General features: G+C 42.9%; 1 protein-coding gene across 10 annotated transcripts in view; it reads left to right on the top strand.

Moving 5' to 3' along the window:
• sif (still life) overlaps positions 1 to 16,967 on the top strand; it is a 1,536,257-nt gene that overhangs the window by 87,292 nt on the left and 1,431,998 nt on the right. For 7 of the 10 annotated variants that reach the window (XM_071677248.1, XM_071677230.1, XM_071677222.1 and 4 more), the window contains 3 exons: positions 13,514 to 13,718; positions 15,143 to 15,349; positions 15,804 to 16,694. In XM_071677248.1, the coding sequence (XP_071533349.1) occupies positions 13,514 to 13,718; positions 15,143 to 15,349; positions 15,804 to 16,694 (1,303 nt within the window). The remainder of the gene's footprint in view (positions 1 to 13,513; positions 13,719 to 15,142; positions 15,350 to 15,803; positions 16,695 to 16,967) is intronic. The other 3 variants (XM_071677256.1, XM_071677235.1, XM_071677265.1) reach the window with 3 other exon arrangements.

Raw genomic sequence — 16,967 nt, 5'->3', positions numbered from 1 at the left:
TATAAGAGTGCAGCAGCATCCTGGAAGCTGGTTGTTGCATCGTGAACATGAAGCGATGTTTCCAATGTTGTGTTGATGGGTGATGTCCAGACCATAAGTGGGAGAGTGTGAATCTCGTTCGTCTGCTTTCTGATGGGTCCTGTGGGTTGAAGTTTGAGACTGAGTTGGAAGGTCGATTGTTTAGTGCTCATGGGATTATTTCAGTGCGTATGTGTTTTGTCAGTGTTATAATTGTTAGGGGTGGAGGGGATCTTTGAGTAGAGGTTACTGGAGTGTGAAGCAAGGATAAGCTTTTTTGTCTTGACATGGCTTTAGAGTGGTTTGGATGGGAGGGATCCAGTGCTGTTGTATAGAATTGAGCTGTGAGCATGTTGAGATTGGGACTGTAATGAGAAGATCTTAGTTTCGTTGTGAAGGTGATGAATGTTTGTGGTCGCTCGGCAGGCAGCCACGCAGTTATGTTGTTTACAGCTTTAGTATATTAGCTTTTGAGAGAAGGGAAGACCAGGCATGTGAGATAGTTTAAAGTGGAGAGGATGAATCGTTTCTATAGGATGTTGAAGGTTTTTTTTTCTTTTCCAAATTTTGGTGCCAGCTAGTGTACTGAGGGCATGTGGTGTGTGTTGCTTTTGTGTTTATATGTTCACTGCTAGTTAGAGAATGAACGGTAGAGTGAGGAGGGGAAGGAAAGTTGATACAAGCATGTAGAGTGGAATCATTATTGTGAGAGCGAGATAAAAGTCGGAGATCAACAAAACCATTACTGTTAATAGCATAAGAGGGGAACGTTAGTCCTTCAACCACAGCAATGGACCGGCTAGAGATGAAATTACGCCATAGGGAAAAGTGAAGCAGAACAGCCAAAGGAAGTATGTTTGAAAGGGAAAGACTTGAGCCATACTCTGTTATATGCTATCACTGAAATCCATGAGAGAATAGGATCAGAGGTTAGTCACACAGGAGAGAAAATTATCAGTGGACCTTGCACTGCAGAAGTGGCATAGGTGATCAGCAAGAAGGATTGAATTCTGAATGTATGATGAAGGTAGCTTAACGTCACGAATAACAGCCCTGCAGCAGTTCCAAGCAGAGATGGAGGCACCTCGTCCAGCAATGTACCCGCCCAGGGGGAAGTCGGTATAGCTGCTCAGGGATGACTGCTGAGTTCTAACAAAGTTCCAGAGTTAGGGTTTCGTGGGGATATAGGGGGATAGGCATGCCCAGCTGGAGGTGGTTAAGATAAAACTGTGGTCGGAGGACCCTTGGGGACAGAGATGATAAAAACGGTTGTGTGTTGAAGAGTGATTGTGAAGGTCTGAACTCGCGTTTGGAGTTTATTTTTTCCAGATTGTAAAGGATGGAAATAGAAATGGCCTCAACCTGAACATGATGGCCCCGAGTAGAACCTATCCACCTGTGGGTGACGGTGACGGTGAAGTAGAGATCTCCAGAGGATCAGGACTCCCGGCCATGGTGACGTACAGTTCTCCAGAGGATCAGGACTCCCGGCCATGGTGATGTAGATCTCTCCAGAGGATCAGGACTCCCGGCCATGGTGATGTACAGCTCTTCTTAGGATCAGGACTCCCGGCCATGATGCACAGCTCTTCAGAGATTGAGAATGACAGCGATGTAGAGCTCTCCTCAAGATCAGCAACCCGTATTTTAAAGGTGTAAAGCTGTGGACCTCTCCTGAGGATCAGGACTCAGGACCTTGGTGACGAAAAGCGATTCATGGAAGAGGGTGGGGGGGAGAGGTGCTCCTGGGTCTTCATTAGCAGCGGTGTTTACCTTGCCTCAGGATGAATTATTCAGTACCTCTTAGCCACTGCTTGTTAGTCGCCTTCTGCTCCCCCACGCCCTGCCCCGACTCACCACTCCCCGGTTTAGCAACGTTGCTCCGCTCCTACACGAGCCATCTTCCTACAGAAATCTGTACCGTATCTCTCTGGCTCGTGTGCCGGGCTTTACCTTACCACACTCCTCACTCTTTGGCTCCAGGAAAGACCTGCATACGACCACCACCATTCTCACCACATCCACTTGCCTCGCTGCAGTGCCTCAAACATCACATTTTTTTTTTTTCAATGACAGGTTTCTGACATGGATTCAAGCAGGCATTTGGAAAAATGAGAGTGAAAATGGACAAGTGAGACTGAGGAAAAGTGTTTGAAGGCAAAAACTGTAAAGACCAAGTGTTATGATGTATCTCTGGAAAGCAAGTCTTCCCAGATAACGTAAGTTTGGTGACGACGCAAAGACCATCATTTCAGAACTTTTATGTTTGGTCGGTAGTACTTAACCCACCACTTCCCGACGTACCAGTCATTCGACCCACCACCACCCGACACACCAGTCATTCGACCCACCACCATCCGACACACCAGTCACTTGACCCACCACTACCAGACACGCCAATGACTTGACCCACCACCACCAGACACACCAGTCACTTGACCCACCACCACCCGACACACCAGTCACTTTACCAACCACCATTAGACACCAGTTACTTGACCCACTACTACCCATTACATCAATGACGACCCACCACCATTAGACGCCTCACTCGACCCACCACCACTCGACACACCAACAGCTCGACCCACTACCATCTAACAAGCCAGTCACTTCACCCACCCTGCACCCGACATATCACCACCTGTTAGGTGGTGATATGTCGCTTGTCATATGACCCACCACCACCGGACATACCAGTTCCTTGACCCACCACCACCCGATACACCAGTCACTTCACCACTACCTAGCACACCAGTCATTCGACCCAACACTTGATAGATCCTTCCTTGCCAGATCCAAATTTTGGATGAACTCCAGATTTGCTACAACAGTTTGGCCATACCCGCCACATGAACCACCTGGTCCAACGGTCCAGCGACAGGCTCTTATCGTTGGTTGACAATCAGCCCACTCTCTCCGTTACCACCACCACCCACCCATCCCATCTCCTGCTTTACTTTCCATTCGACCCATCACCATCGTGCTGCCGACAGGCCAGACCCACTTTTTTTTTTTTTCTTTGATAGGATGGATTGTGAGGAAATGAAGGTAGGATAAGGGAAGGAATTAGTAAGTAAAATTGTCTACTCTAATCATTGTTGACGCGTGGAAAAGAAAATGTCACATTTCTACATTGTTTAACCAAAGATTGTGATTTTTTTCATATCGTGAAATACTGATATGTTTGTATGGGACTCTCGACAGATCTTATTCTGTGTGACAAGTGAGACCTTTGCAAAGAGGAAACAGGGAAATTATGAGTTCTAGCATGCTTTTGTTACATATAGCTCATCCATTCTCTAACATTCTTGTTGGTTTGCTTCACATAACAAAGAAGCCAATAGTGGTGGAGGCAAGCTGTGTCTTGGCCGTCAACAGTCTTATCCTAGACGGCTGGCTAGAAATTCGAAATGGAAGACAAAAATTGGTGTGTGTGCGGTGCACGTTTCCTGATGCTTGTGGATAATTTTCTGGGAAGGTTTTATGTGCCATATTTATACTGTTCACCCCTGGTAGAGTGGGGATTTGATTTTTATGTTTTTGCATTATACTATGCACTCATACCCATCCTCTGAGTGCACAAACGGTCCAGGAACTGAGGTTGAGTGATTGAAATACATTATAGGTTACAGAGGAAGGAAAGTGTTAGCAAGGCTTGGGCAACACTGAGTAGATTATTCAGCAGTTTGCTGTTCTAGGTAGAGTTTACAAGAGTTGAACAAAATTGTTTGGATGAACTATTTTCAATAAGCTAAGTTGTGATACTCTTCAAGTATCCGAGGAAGAAAATTGTTTTGGATGGAATATTTACACATATCATGTTATGTTTGTTAGGAATCATCTCTGTACTCGTTAATTTTACAACAGAGGAATATAGTTGCAAGATGTGGCATGAGCTATGCTGGTAGATCACATTTGGCTTGTTCATTATCAACAGGAGGGTCAATTCTCCCAACCTGAGTTAGGCGAAAATAACTTGGCTAATGATACTGTTGGTGGTACCATAAACATATGGTTCTTGCACAATGTTAGGATGGTAGATAGATCTAATTATATTTTACTTTTTATGTGTCAAAGATTTTTCTCGTTCTTTATGAATTTTGTTGTTTTACGCTGCTCGCGGGTAGACCGGGGGGGGGGGGGGTTCAACTCTTAAGGCAGAAGGTTGTGTTTGATGGTGCATCCTGAGCCCCGTATGTGGAGAAATCCAGACAAGTAGACTCTAAGCCCAGCATGCGAAATTTGGTTATACCTTTGTTTGTACTTTACTCAAGCATATTACTATCATAGTGAAGCTAGTTTAACGCATTTCGTGAAGAAAAAGAGTCATTTGATATAACTTTTCACCTGTTTGCTTTTGTATGTAGTTATTTTCCATCTTTTAGTTTGAGAAAGGAGATTTATTAAGCTAGGGTAAGCATTGTCCACTGTGTGAATCAGTGGATGGTTAGGGGCCTCCAAGTGCTCTGAGGCTCCGTGAGAAGGAACCAAGTATGTCGCATGTTTGTACTGTTGTCCGGGTCTGGGATATCTGTAGATTGTGTCATTGTTGTCTTCAAGTCTCTGCCATACATTTTGAGCTACCTCTCTATGGTTTAAACTGACTGGTGGAATCTATAGACGTTTGTGCTGTTGTACGGTGCTTTTAGTTTAGGGGTATTTCTCATTTGTATCTAATCGTTGAGCCCTGTTTTGAATCCCCTGTAACTTTATCTGAGACCACCACCATCTTAGGAACCACAACCTGATGCTCTCTCTCTCTCTCTCTCTCTCCTCTCTCTCTCTCTCTCTCTCTCTCTCTCTCTCCCCTACTTGACCCACAATCACATGACCATCACTGCCTGACCCACAGTTACATGACCCATGACCACCTGACCTACAATCACATGATCCATCACCACCTGACCTACAGTCACATGATCCATCACCACCTGACCTACAGTCACATGATCCATCACCACCCGACCACAAACCCCAAACCTTTAACCCCCTGAAAACCACGCCCCAGATCCCCTTTTCCCCCCTGGACCCTACAAAGTCAAATAAACCATCCCAAATGATCAGGGGCAAATGATCCCTCAATACCAAAGTACTTTAACCCTCACCACCGAAACCACAGTCCAAGACCAAACACCAAAATGCCCCCACCACCAACCAAAAAACCTGAACCACAGTTACATGAACCTCACCATACCTCAGTCAAATGTTTCCCTCAAACCCCCTTGGAAAATAAGTCCATGAACCATCACCACCTTTACCCACAAAAAACCTACCACCTTACCACAGTCAACAGGAAACCATACCAACCCACCACACACAGGCCTTTCCCCCCTAAACCCACAGTTTTAAAGACCCATTACCAAACCCAAACCTTTTCAGTCACTACCAATTACCACCTTACCCACAGCCACAAAAATCACCACCTTTACCTACAATCAAATGACCCCCACCCCGACCTACCCGTTTAAAATGGAAATTAAAACAAACCCCCTACCTAAGCAATGATCCAAAAACACCCATTTTTACCTTTAAAGTCACCTTATTTTCCCCTTCCACCAACCCGGAAACCCACAGCAAAAGGAATTTTCCCTACCAACCTTTAAAAGCCAAAAAAATAAACCGACCTTAAAGTAAAATGGGTAATTTCCCCCCTGACCCACACCAAAAACCTCCCAACCCCCGACCTTTTTTAAATCAACCCCTTGGATCCAAAAAAACACCCCCTGGACCTACAAGGTCACAAAGTTCCCCCTTTTAAACCACCTTTACCAACAATTTTTCCCGGATTCCAAAAACACCACCTTGGCCCTTTTAAAATCACCATTGGGTTTAAAAACCAAATTTACCCCCACAGGGGGCAAACCCCTTTTAATTTTCCCCCCCAACCTACCCACAAACCACCCCAAAACCATCACCCCTGGGGCCTTACAGTCACATGGGTTATTACCCCTTTTACCTAAAAATCACGTCCCCACCCCCTGGGGCCTTTACAGTCAAATTGGGAAACCATCCCCCCACCCCCACCCACCCCCCAACAACCAATTCACCACCTTTTACCTAAGGGTTTTTTAATTTTTTTTTATTTTTTAATGAAAACCCACATTCCAAAAATATCAACCCCCTGAACCTTTTTAATAAAAATGATTTCCATTTTCCCACCTTTCCTCCTTTTCCTTCCCTTTTCCCCCTTTCCCTACAATTTTTACATTAAAAATTAAAATGAATTTTTTAAATTTTTTTTTATTTATTAAAAATTTTAATTTTAATTTAAATTAAAATACCCCCTGGGAAAAGAAACAACCCCTACCACCTGGGGGCCTTTAAAACATGGAAACCATCCCCCTGAACCAAAAAGGCACAATGGGATTCCAAAACCACCCTGAAAACCCACATCCAAAGGGAAAACCAAATTTAAAAAATGAATTTTAATTAATTATTTTTTTTTCCCCTTACCTTCAAATACATGGAAAAAAAAAATCCCCCAAACCCACCAAAATCACATGATATAAAATTTCCCACACCAACACAAACCCTCACCACCTTTTTAAATTTTAATTTTACAAAGATCCATTAAACCCCCTGAAAAAACCTACGTTCCCCCAAAAATTTTATCCCACCCCCAATCACATGAAAAAAACCCCCCCCCCCAACCTTGGACCTAAAAATCAAAAAGAACCCCCTTTTTCCCACCGCCCACGTCCCTGATTCCAAAACCACCTCCCTTTAAACCCGGCCCCCTAAATTTTCCCTTTTTCCCCGAAACCCACAGCCCCAACCATTAACCCCCTGACCTTAAATCCCCATGTTTAATTTCCCACCTTTACCCTTTTCCCGCCCATGAATCCATCAAAACCCCCCTACCCCCCCAACGGTTCCAAAATTGATTTCCCCCCCCCCCCTGACCTACTTCCCTTTTCCAATTTTTCCCCCCCTTCCTCCGGGGGCCAACCCTTTCCAAAAAAACCCCCCCTGACCTTTTTTCAAAAATATTTTTTTTTTACCACCCTTACCCTTTTTTGTTACTTTTATCCATCCCCCACCTTTTTCCTAAAGTCCACATTTACCATCCCCCCCTGACCCAAGCCCCCCACAACCATACCCCCTTGGGGCCCCCCACCAAACAACCCCCTTTTTTCCCAAAAACCCCGACCCCACACCACAAAAACCCCCCCCCCACCTTTACCTTCCGTCCATGGTTTCCCTCAACCAACCACCCAAGCCAAAACCTTTACCCCTGCCCACAAACAACCATACCCCTTTACCTACGTACATAAAAAACCCATTTTACCAAAACCCGCCCAAACCCCACCAAAACCCTCACCACCTGGACCCAAAAAGCCACAAACCATCACCAAAAACCCGACCACTTTACAAGTCCATCAAAACCGACCTAAGTCCTTTCCAAAAACCTTTATCATTTCCCTAACCAAACCCCACCTTAAAAATTTAAAAAACCATGGGGCCCCTAAAACCCCCCTGACCTAAAATTTAAAAGAACCAATTTAACCCCTTCCTACAATCACATTAAACCCAAAAAACCACCCGACCTTTCATACTTTTTTCCACACCAACCTTGGACCTTAAAAAGTTTTACAGGTCCATAACCCCCTGACCTAAAGTACATACCCCAAAAACCCCCTTTTCCCAAGCCACAAACCAAAAAAACCCCCTGATCCACACATCCTCTACCCTTCTGAAACCACACTGCTCTTCCCCCGTCTGTGCTTGGGATATTTCCCTTTACCCTCTCAATCAATACCCTCCCATATAATTTATCAGGAATACTCAACAAACATATACCTCTGTAATTTGAGCACTCACTTTTATCCCCTTTGCCTTTGTACAATGGCACTATACACGCATTCTGCCAATCCTCAGGCACCTCACCATGAGTCATACATACATTGAATAACCTTACCAACCAGTCAACAATACAGTCACCCCCTTTTTTGATAAATTCCACTGCAATACCATCCAAACGTTCTGCCTTGCCTGCTTTCATCTTCCACAAAGCTTTTACTACCTCTTCTCTGTTTACCAAATCATTATCCCTAACCCTCTCACTTTGCACACCACCTCGACCGAAAACACCCTATATCTGCCACTCTATCATCAAACACATTCAACAAACCTTCAAAATACTCACTTCATCTCCTTCTCACATCACCCCTACTTGTTATCACCTCCCCACTAGCCCCCTTCACTGAAGTTCCCATTTGTTCCCTTGTCTTACGCACTTTATTTACCTCCTTCCAAAGCATCTTTTTATTCTCCCTAAAATTTAATGATTCTCTCTCCCCAACTCTCATTGGCCCTCTTTTTCACCTCTTGCACCTTTCTCTTGACCTCCTGCCTCTTTCTTTTATACATCTACTCATTTGCATTATTTCCCTGCAAAAATTGTCCAAATGCTTCTCTCTTCTTTTTCACTAATAATCTTACTTCTTCATCCCACCACTCACTACCCTTTCTAATCTCCACCTCCCACGCTTCTCATGCCACAAGCATCTTTTGCGCAAGCCATCACTGCCTCTCTAAATACATCCCATTCCTCCCCCACTCCCATAACATCCTTTGTTCTCACCTTTTTCCATTCTGTACTCACACAAGTCTTCTTCCCAAGCTCACTTACTCTCACCACTCTTTTCACCCCAACATTCTCTCTTCTTTTCTGAAAACCTCTACAAATCTTCACCTTCGCCTCCACAAGATAATGATCAGACATCCCTCCAGTTGCACCTCTCAGCACATTAACATCCAAAAGTCTCTCTTATCAATTAACACGTAATCCAATAACTCTCTCTGGCCATCTCTCCTACTTACATATGTATACTTATGTATATCTCTCTTTTTAAACCAGTTAATCTCAATCACCTGTCCTTTTTCAGCACATAAATCTACAAGCTCTTCACCATTTCCATTTACAACACTGAACACCCCATGTACACCAATTATTCCCTCAACTGCCACATTACTCACCTTTGCATTCAAATCGCCCGTCACTATAATCCGGTCTCGTGCATCAAAACTACTAACACACTCACTCAGCTGCTCCCAAAACGCCTCTCATGATCTTTCTTCTCATGCCCAGGTGCATATGCACCAATAATCACCCATATCTCTCCATCCACTTTCAGTTTTGCCCATATCAATACATATATAGGGATAGGGGAGAAAGAATACTTCCCATGCATTCCCAGCGTGTTGTTGAAGGTGACTAAAGGGGACGGGAGCGGGGGGCTAGAAACCCTCCCCTCCTTGTATTTTAACTTTCTAAAAGGGGAGTGGTGGGAGCATGTGATAGAGTGGATCAGGTGTTTGCTTTGAAGAATGTATATGAGAAATTCTTTGAAAAGCAAATGGATTTGTATTTAACATTTATGGATCTGGAGAAGGCATATGATAGAGTTGATAGAGATGGTCTGTGGAAGGTATTAAGAGTATATGGTGTGGGAGGCAAGTTGCTAGAAGCAGTGAAATGTTTTTATCGAGGATGTAAGGCATGTGTACGAGTAGGAAGAGAGGAAAGTGATTGGTTCCCAGTGAATGTCGGTTTGCGGCAGGGGTGCGTGATGTCTCCATGGTGGTTTAACTTGTTTATGGATGGGGTTGTTATGGAGGTGAATGCAAGAGTTTTTGAGAGAGGGGCAAGTATGCAGTCTGTTGTGGATGAGAAGGCGTGGAAAGTGAGTCAGTTGTTGTTCGCTGATGATACAGTGCTGGTGGCTGATTCATGTGAGAAACTGCAGAAGCTGGTGACTGAGTTTGGGAGGATTTGTGAAAGGAAGAAGTTGAGAGTTAACATGAAGAAGGTAAATCAAGAGGTTTAACAGTGGAGAGACAGGTTACTATCAGTGTGAATTTGAATGGCAAGGAACCTGTAGAAAGTGAAGTCTCTTAGATACCAGGGAGTGGATATATCTATGAATGGAATTATGTGATCAAGTGAACTATAGGATTGTGACAGGTCCTGGGTGCATTAAGGATTATGTGAAAAAGAGAACAGTGTTTGTGAAGGCAATGATATGTGTGTTTGAGGTATAGTAGTGTTTGTGAGGGCAATGATGTGTGTTTGAGGTATAGTAGTCCCAGCAGTGCAGTGTGGGTGTGAGCTGTTCGCCTCAAATACAAAAGAACAGAACAGGATGGATACATAAGGAATTGAATGCTTGAAAATATTATGTGTTGGAAGGAGGGTTGGTTATGTAACAGTGTCATTGTAAGAGTGAAGTGTGTATTAAGCTGAGTTTGGCAGAGCTGAACTGTTTGTACAAGAAATATTTTAGGCATAAGTTGAGTGAAGAGAAACTGACTAAATGAATATGGGTGTCAGAATTTGAGAGCACAAGTGGAATTGGGACCATAAGAAGTACAGGATGGAGTGATAGAAACTCTGAGTTATAGGACCTAAATATGCAGTAGGGTGATAAGCGTGCATGGTATAGAGCGAATTGGAGCAATATGGTATACAAGGGTTGATGTGTTGTCACTGGGCCAAACCAGGGCATATGAAGTGGTCAGGAGAAATTGCAGAAAGGTCTGTGAGTCTTGGCTGTGGGTAGGGAGTTCTGCTTTTGGTGCATGAAATAGCCAGCTGGAGAGTGGTTGTGAACAAATGAGTGTCTTCTATTCCATGCACCATGTTATGGGGTAAATGGAAAACAAAATTGGAAAAAGAACTATAGAACAATTATTTGATGATGATTGCACTTAATAAACAATACCACAATGGCTTCCTTATTAACCCATAGGAGGCAGTATGCCTCAAAGGCTCTCTTAGGAAGGCTCTGTTTCCTTGATTGCAAAATATTTGACCATTAGAATTTGTAGTGGCATCTCACTTTGTTTCCAGATGCTGCAGCCTAATCTTTTCCCTTACACTAGAAAATATTTATGGAGATTTCAAGGACACTTTTACAAGATCTGGACCCTCTTTTTGTGTAAAAAAAATTTATTGCTCTGTCACTCTTACAAGATAATAGATATTTCTGATGTAAGATGATTAATCATCTTTCTGACAAAGACAGTTTCAAAAATAACACACTAATCACTTTGTAGCAACATTGGGTTTTCCAGTCTTGCCCTCACAATATTTCATCTTACTGATAGCACTGGAAGACCAGCCAACTATACTATCTGTCTCATCAGCATTCAAGCCTCAATCTCAAAGAAATAAATGAGGAAAATGGAAGTAGTGTAGCAACACTGGGCTCCCCATTATTTTCCCACAAAGTCTCATCTTACTGTTGGCAACCAGCATGGTGGCAAGTCTCGTGACCTCATCTGACCTACTAATTTCCAGAGAAATGAGCATGGTGGCCCATACTCAATATTCGGCAGTGGCAGGTCAAAAGCTGCCACTGTAATTATTTCACTGAATAGATGACCTGACTTTTTCCCCGAAAAGAGCTGTTGTTATGGACCTAACCTCAGTCGAACAGCGTTAAGAGAGGTCAGTGCTTGTGACATTCAGCTGTGACATATCCAGTTCCTTTCAGGAATAGCCTCTCCCAGACCACATTCATGACCTGACCTTCCAGTTGCTTACATACCTGTGGCATCACTGCAGGACAGCATTCAGGCAGTCGAATTGCTCTTGACAACAAGGGTACCACAACAGTACATGAAGTCTTGGCCATGTGACTTCAGACTCAAGCCACCCTTAGGGCACTTCTTTCATCAGTGAAAGTCCCATTGTGACTTCTGATGTGTCATCTTGTTGACAGGTTTTGTTGTGCCTCTTCTCTGACATCCACCTTCAACCGCATTGAGAGACCATTGCCAAAACTGTCTTATTTCTCAACCTGCTTTGACTGAACTCTCCTTTCCCGCTATAATCTTACTCTTCCAGTAGTTCATTGTCTGTGGGCTATTTCAGCTTTTGTACATTAACAAGAGAAGCACTGTTGTTGTTAAATGTGTTTCTGTGTCCCTCTCTAGTTACACCACTTCAGTAACCAATAAGAACTTGATATGGCTGAAAAAAATTCATGTACCTCATATACTTGGTAGTATTGTAGCAAAAGCTAAAAAGTGTGCGGTGCTCTTAAACTGTGCTTTATCAAGTTGTGAAATATATTATTTAATCAGAACATTATACTATGGTTAATCATAGAACAGAATTGAGATTTTTTTAATAAATTGACCTTTTGCTCTTACAATGCAGAGAAAGTATTTGCAGTTATTTCACCAAAGGTTTAAATAAGATTAAGATTTCATGTTCACTCCCATACTGTTCAAATAAACCTTTAACACAGAAAACGCAAAATTAGTAATGCTTGCCATTCAGAGATATGAAGTAAAGTGTTTGGAAAATTAACTACAAATATGTCAACTAAACCAGACACACTATCCGAGAATATTGAAAAAAGTAAACCACGTTTCTGATTACTGTAATATTCAGCAAATTGCTATGTGAAGGAAAGGTGATGAATGATTGGAAGCTTGTGAGTCATGGAAAGTGGTGTAATGAAAAGAGATGAGATTATGAAAGCAGATGGAGTGGATGGTACTGTATTACAGTTGAGTTTCCTAAGAATGGGAATGTATGTATGTATGAATGTATGTATGAATTATGGTAAGTTACCTGAGAATTGCCAGAATGCATGTATAAGTGCCTATACATGAAGGTAAGAGGGTCAACAGTGAATGTTTGAATTGCAGAGGTATAGGTTTGTTGAATGTACTAGGTAAACGCTCTTACAAGTACTCAGGGCCTAGATGTGCAGGAGTTTGCATGGGTTAGAATGAATTGGAGCAATGAACTGAACCAGGGCATATGAAGCAGCTGGGGGAACTGTGGAAAGGTTTGGAGGGGCCTGGTTTTGGTTAGAGGGCTATAGTTTTGGTGCATTACACATGACAACAGAATGGATGTGAGCAAATGAAGCTTTTACTTTGTCTCTTCCTGTAACTTCCTCACTAACATGGCAAACTATTCAACAAACAAGTATGATTGAGAAAGATCTTATCCCCATAGATTTCTTCATAGGTATGCAAAAGCTTTTGTGTAATGGTAATATACCCTAACATGCCTTTAGATGCAAAGAGGAAAAAGAAAAGATTGAATTGATTATTGACATCCAAAGAAAACATTATGACTGATGTATTTGGAAAGAAATTGCATATATTATCAGCATATTGATTGGCAGGAAAATACCTATATAAAAGTGTAAAGATCATGCCACACCGTTTTGAGTTTTGACCGAACAGAATATTCATACTCGCTCTATAGCTGAGTTTACATTCATTCATACACATTAAAAAAAAGTGTGTATGAAGGATAGTTAAATGTTCTGGTCTGTCATTTTGAGAATGGTGGCAGCAACCTTCAAAAAAGTGCTATTGTTGTTTTTCATCCTTTGAACAGGGGAGTTTAGATTTTGTAAATAAGGTATCATTTCTTTTGAAAGAATTTCTGAGATGTTCAATTGTAGTTTTCTTTTTATTTCTCCCTATTGAACACCTTTAAATTCATTTTATCTGCTTTCAGTCACCTTCCTTCAAGTTCTCCCGGAAAGCATCATCATCCTATTCCCTCAAGTTGGAACCAGTGAGAGGTGGTGGTGGAAAGACGAAGGGTCGTAGAAAACCTGTGTCCACTCCAGCCTCTCCCAGTCGAGCGAGAGAACCCCAGTGCACTTGTATGACAGCTGAGCAGTATGCCAGACTCCGTGCACAGGATCCTAGGTATAGAGGTAAGACTGCATTCTAGAAATAGCAATGATGACTAACCAATGGAGTTGTTGATACGAGCCAAAGGGTAAAAGATGATGTTGACTTTAATCGAACATTAAAATTCTGAAGTGTGCAGTGAGATACGCAAAGGCTTAATGTTGTTATAGTGGGATTTGGAATGACAAAATTTTTCTGCATTTCATTGTTGTGTATGCAAGCAAAAACATCAAGGTATCATGATATAGTAATATTACCTAGCCCACCATACCTGTTGGAGAATATAAAAGGATGATATATTTCTGCTCAGTTTATACCAGTTCTGTACTGTATTAACCCATTTATTCATAAAACCTATAAGCAATTCCGACTTCAACAAGTTAAGTTCTTCTGGTAGTAGATTTCATGAAGCGTGTTGTGACTTTACTACAGCCATGAGATAGGCTACACATGATAGCTGAATTCATTTTGCTCTTTTTTAACGCTTTTGCGATCGTTTCATATTTTTCTTTGCCAGTGACTAGTCATACTATGCTACTGCTTTGAAAGCAGATATTTTCCTGTTGCCAGATATTTTATTTGTCACTTGTTCCTCTGTAAAGGCCAAGTCACTTATTCATCTGTTTCACACAGCCTAAGAACTTAACGGTTCCGCAGAAACAGTGAACAAAGTTAAAGCTTGGGTTCTTACCTTAGTAAGACAAGGTAATGGCTTCAGTGTCTAGCTGTAAGGTAATAGAAACCTTTGTGTCCTTTACTGCAGTCTTTAGTCATTTTGATGTTGAATGTTCATCCCAATTTTACCGTTGTTGACCACCTTCATTGTATCATAATTTGGATCATAATTTCATAGTTTTAGGGGATGTCCTATGTACACTGTAAAATCAAAGTCATAACATCCAAATGGTAAGCATAAAGTTCATATACAATACCATGGAAGGATTTAGTCAGCCATATGCTTATTGCTGGCTATATCTGGATCACCCCTTGATTTTATGAATATGACCCCATATTTGCACTGTTTATGTGATTCTTTATATTTAGATTGTCTTACAAGTTTATTTATCACTGTTTCATTATGAATCACATACTGTAGTTTGTAAGATCCCTTTGCACTTTCATATGTACTTATATACAATTATTGTTCACTTATTATTGCTTGATCTGAAGTCTTAGATATTGTACATATTATGGTAATAATGAATCTGCTTTTTGTAATTGATAATTTCCACTGCTTGTGTTATTTTCATATGTTATATATTTTTTTTGTGTTTGAAAGTTGGCTAATTGAAACTTTTTCCTCAAAAATTTTATTGGCACTCTCTCAGTCATTATTCATTATGCTTACTCTTGTCTTCTTGCTCATGGTACATAGTTTACCATAACTATTTGATAATTTTGTTAATCTTTCTTTGTATCTGTGGATAAAGTAATATTTTCCTTACAGAAGACAGTGGACAAGTTGAAAAAAGCATTATATGCAAGTGCAAACATAACTGTAGTGAGATCCCACAGACTGAAATAATTGAAAAAAGGAGTGTGACAGAAAATGACATTATAGAAAATGGATACCACCAAGGGAGCCACAGTGGCACCTACCGAGCAGCCTCCGACTCTCCGCCAGACGCTTACGATAATCTTCATCTTGAAAAAAGTTTGTTTGCTATTTGGTAGCCGTATCTAACACAAAACTGGTGGTGGATTTTTACTAACTCAAACCTTTTTATATTGATCATGTTATACTGTCCATACTCATTTTTTGTGGCATTGATGATCGTCATTACATATCACACCTCACTGCATTTTTTTATTTTTGCATAGTGCCTTTTTGTTCTGTTTATGAGTAGGCCTTGAATTAAGGCTAACTTCTGGAAATTACCATTTGAACTGGAAATGCCCAAGTCTTATCTGTCATCTTCAGATTTATTTTCATGGTAAAGCGAGCACATGGAAGTATCATTGTTATCCTACTGAATTTGATAAACAATATGTGGATTTTCAGATTGAAGGTAGGTGATATATTATATTTCATTCATGAATTGTTAAAGAAGTTAGTACTTTTAGCCCCTTAATGGGAGGCTCTGATCTAAGTCTGTGTATGGCCGCAGGTGCATCGACTTTGCCGCGTACGCAGGGTGGCCGTGGGGTGGTTGAGGGTCCTGCCAGTCGCACTGCCAACCATGGTGCAGCACACACCACAGCCACCAACACCAACACTACCCAGGCAGCCATGTGTGACACCATGGCCTCACGCCGTGGGGGAGACGGGTATTCCACCATGAAGCTTGGTGGCAATCGTGACCCACGCCAGCCACCCTCACATCATGCCTCACATGCCTCCTTACACCATAAAAGTGGTACAGGAGTCAGCTCTCTTTCACGTAAAGAAGAAGTATCTGCTGTATCTACCACAACTGCTGTATCTGCTGCTAATGAGAGAAGCGGTGAAACGCCGACATCAGGCAGTCGTGATAATCGCAGTCTGCGCGGCAGCCGAAGGGAACTCTCCTCCAAGAGTGTGGACTACTCAGAGATGGACACAGTGCGGGAGACGGATACTCTTCGCCGCCGTGCCCGTAGCAAGAGCACCGACGACGTGACTAAAGGTGACCGAGATGACGACACCCTCAACCTCGATAGCACTACACTTAAGAAAATGTTGAAGCCCATGACATCAGCGGAGTCACCCGCTACCTCCCCAGAGTCATGGCGCCATCGAAACAACCGTGGGGAAGGGGGGCTAGATGCCCCAATGCGGGGGTCCCTAAGCAGGGGGGGCTCCACTGTCTCATATGCTGATGGCTTTAGTTCTGAGCCAGAAGCACCCCGCCCACACCGCCTCACACCCTCCAGGTCAGCCATGAGTGTGCTGGGCGGGGACGGAGGCAGCGGGGGCCGCAGGGGCCGTGGGTTCCACCTGGATCTGGGTGAGCGTGAGTCTCCGCCCTCCGATCACCAGCTGTTCGACTTGGCCTGCTACGCCACCACGCCCTCCTCAAGTAGGCCGGCCCGCCGCGCCCACTTCGTACCTAACACCTCGTCACAGTGGTCCTGCATGGTGGGCGTGGTGCCGCCTGGCCCCGTCCCCGGGCCCTGCTGCCCCCGTGCTGGCCACCTCCAACTTGTCTAGCCACACCACCAGCTGCTCCCTTGAGGGCTGCCAGGTTCCAAGTTGACCAGGGCTTCCGCTGGCCAGCAACCACGGAGTCGGCTCCACAATCATGGCCATTCAGCTCCCTCCCATCTGTTCAGCATTGCTTCTCTTGCCCCAT

This window comes from Panulirus ornatus, chromosome 2 (genome assembly GCF_036320965.1).
Source record: "Panulirus ornatus isolate Po-2019 chromosome 2, ASM3632096v1, whole genome shotgun sequence".
NCBI classification, from domain to species: Eukaryota; Metazoa; Arthropoda; class Malacostraca; order Decapoda; family Palinuridae; genus Panulirus; species Panulirus ornatus.
The sequence above is the reverse complement of the archived record's forward strand: the minus strand, read 5'-3'. Positions and strand labels throughout refer to the sequence as shown.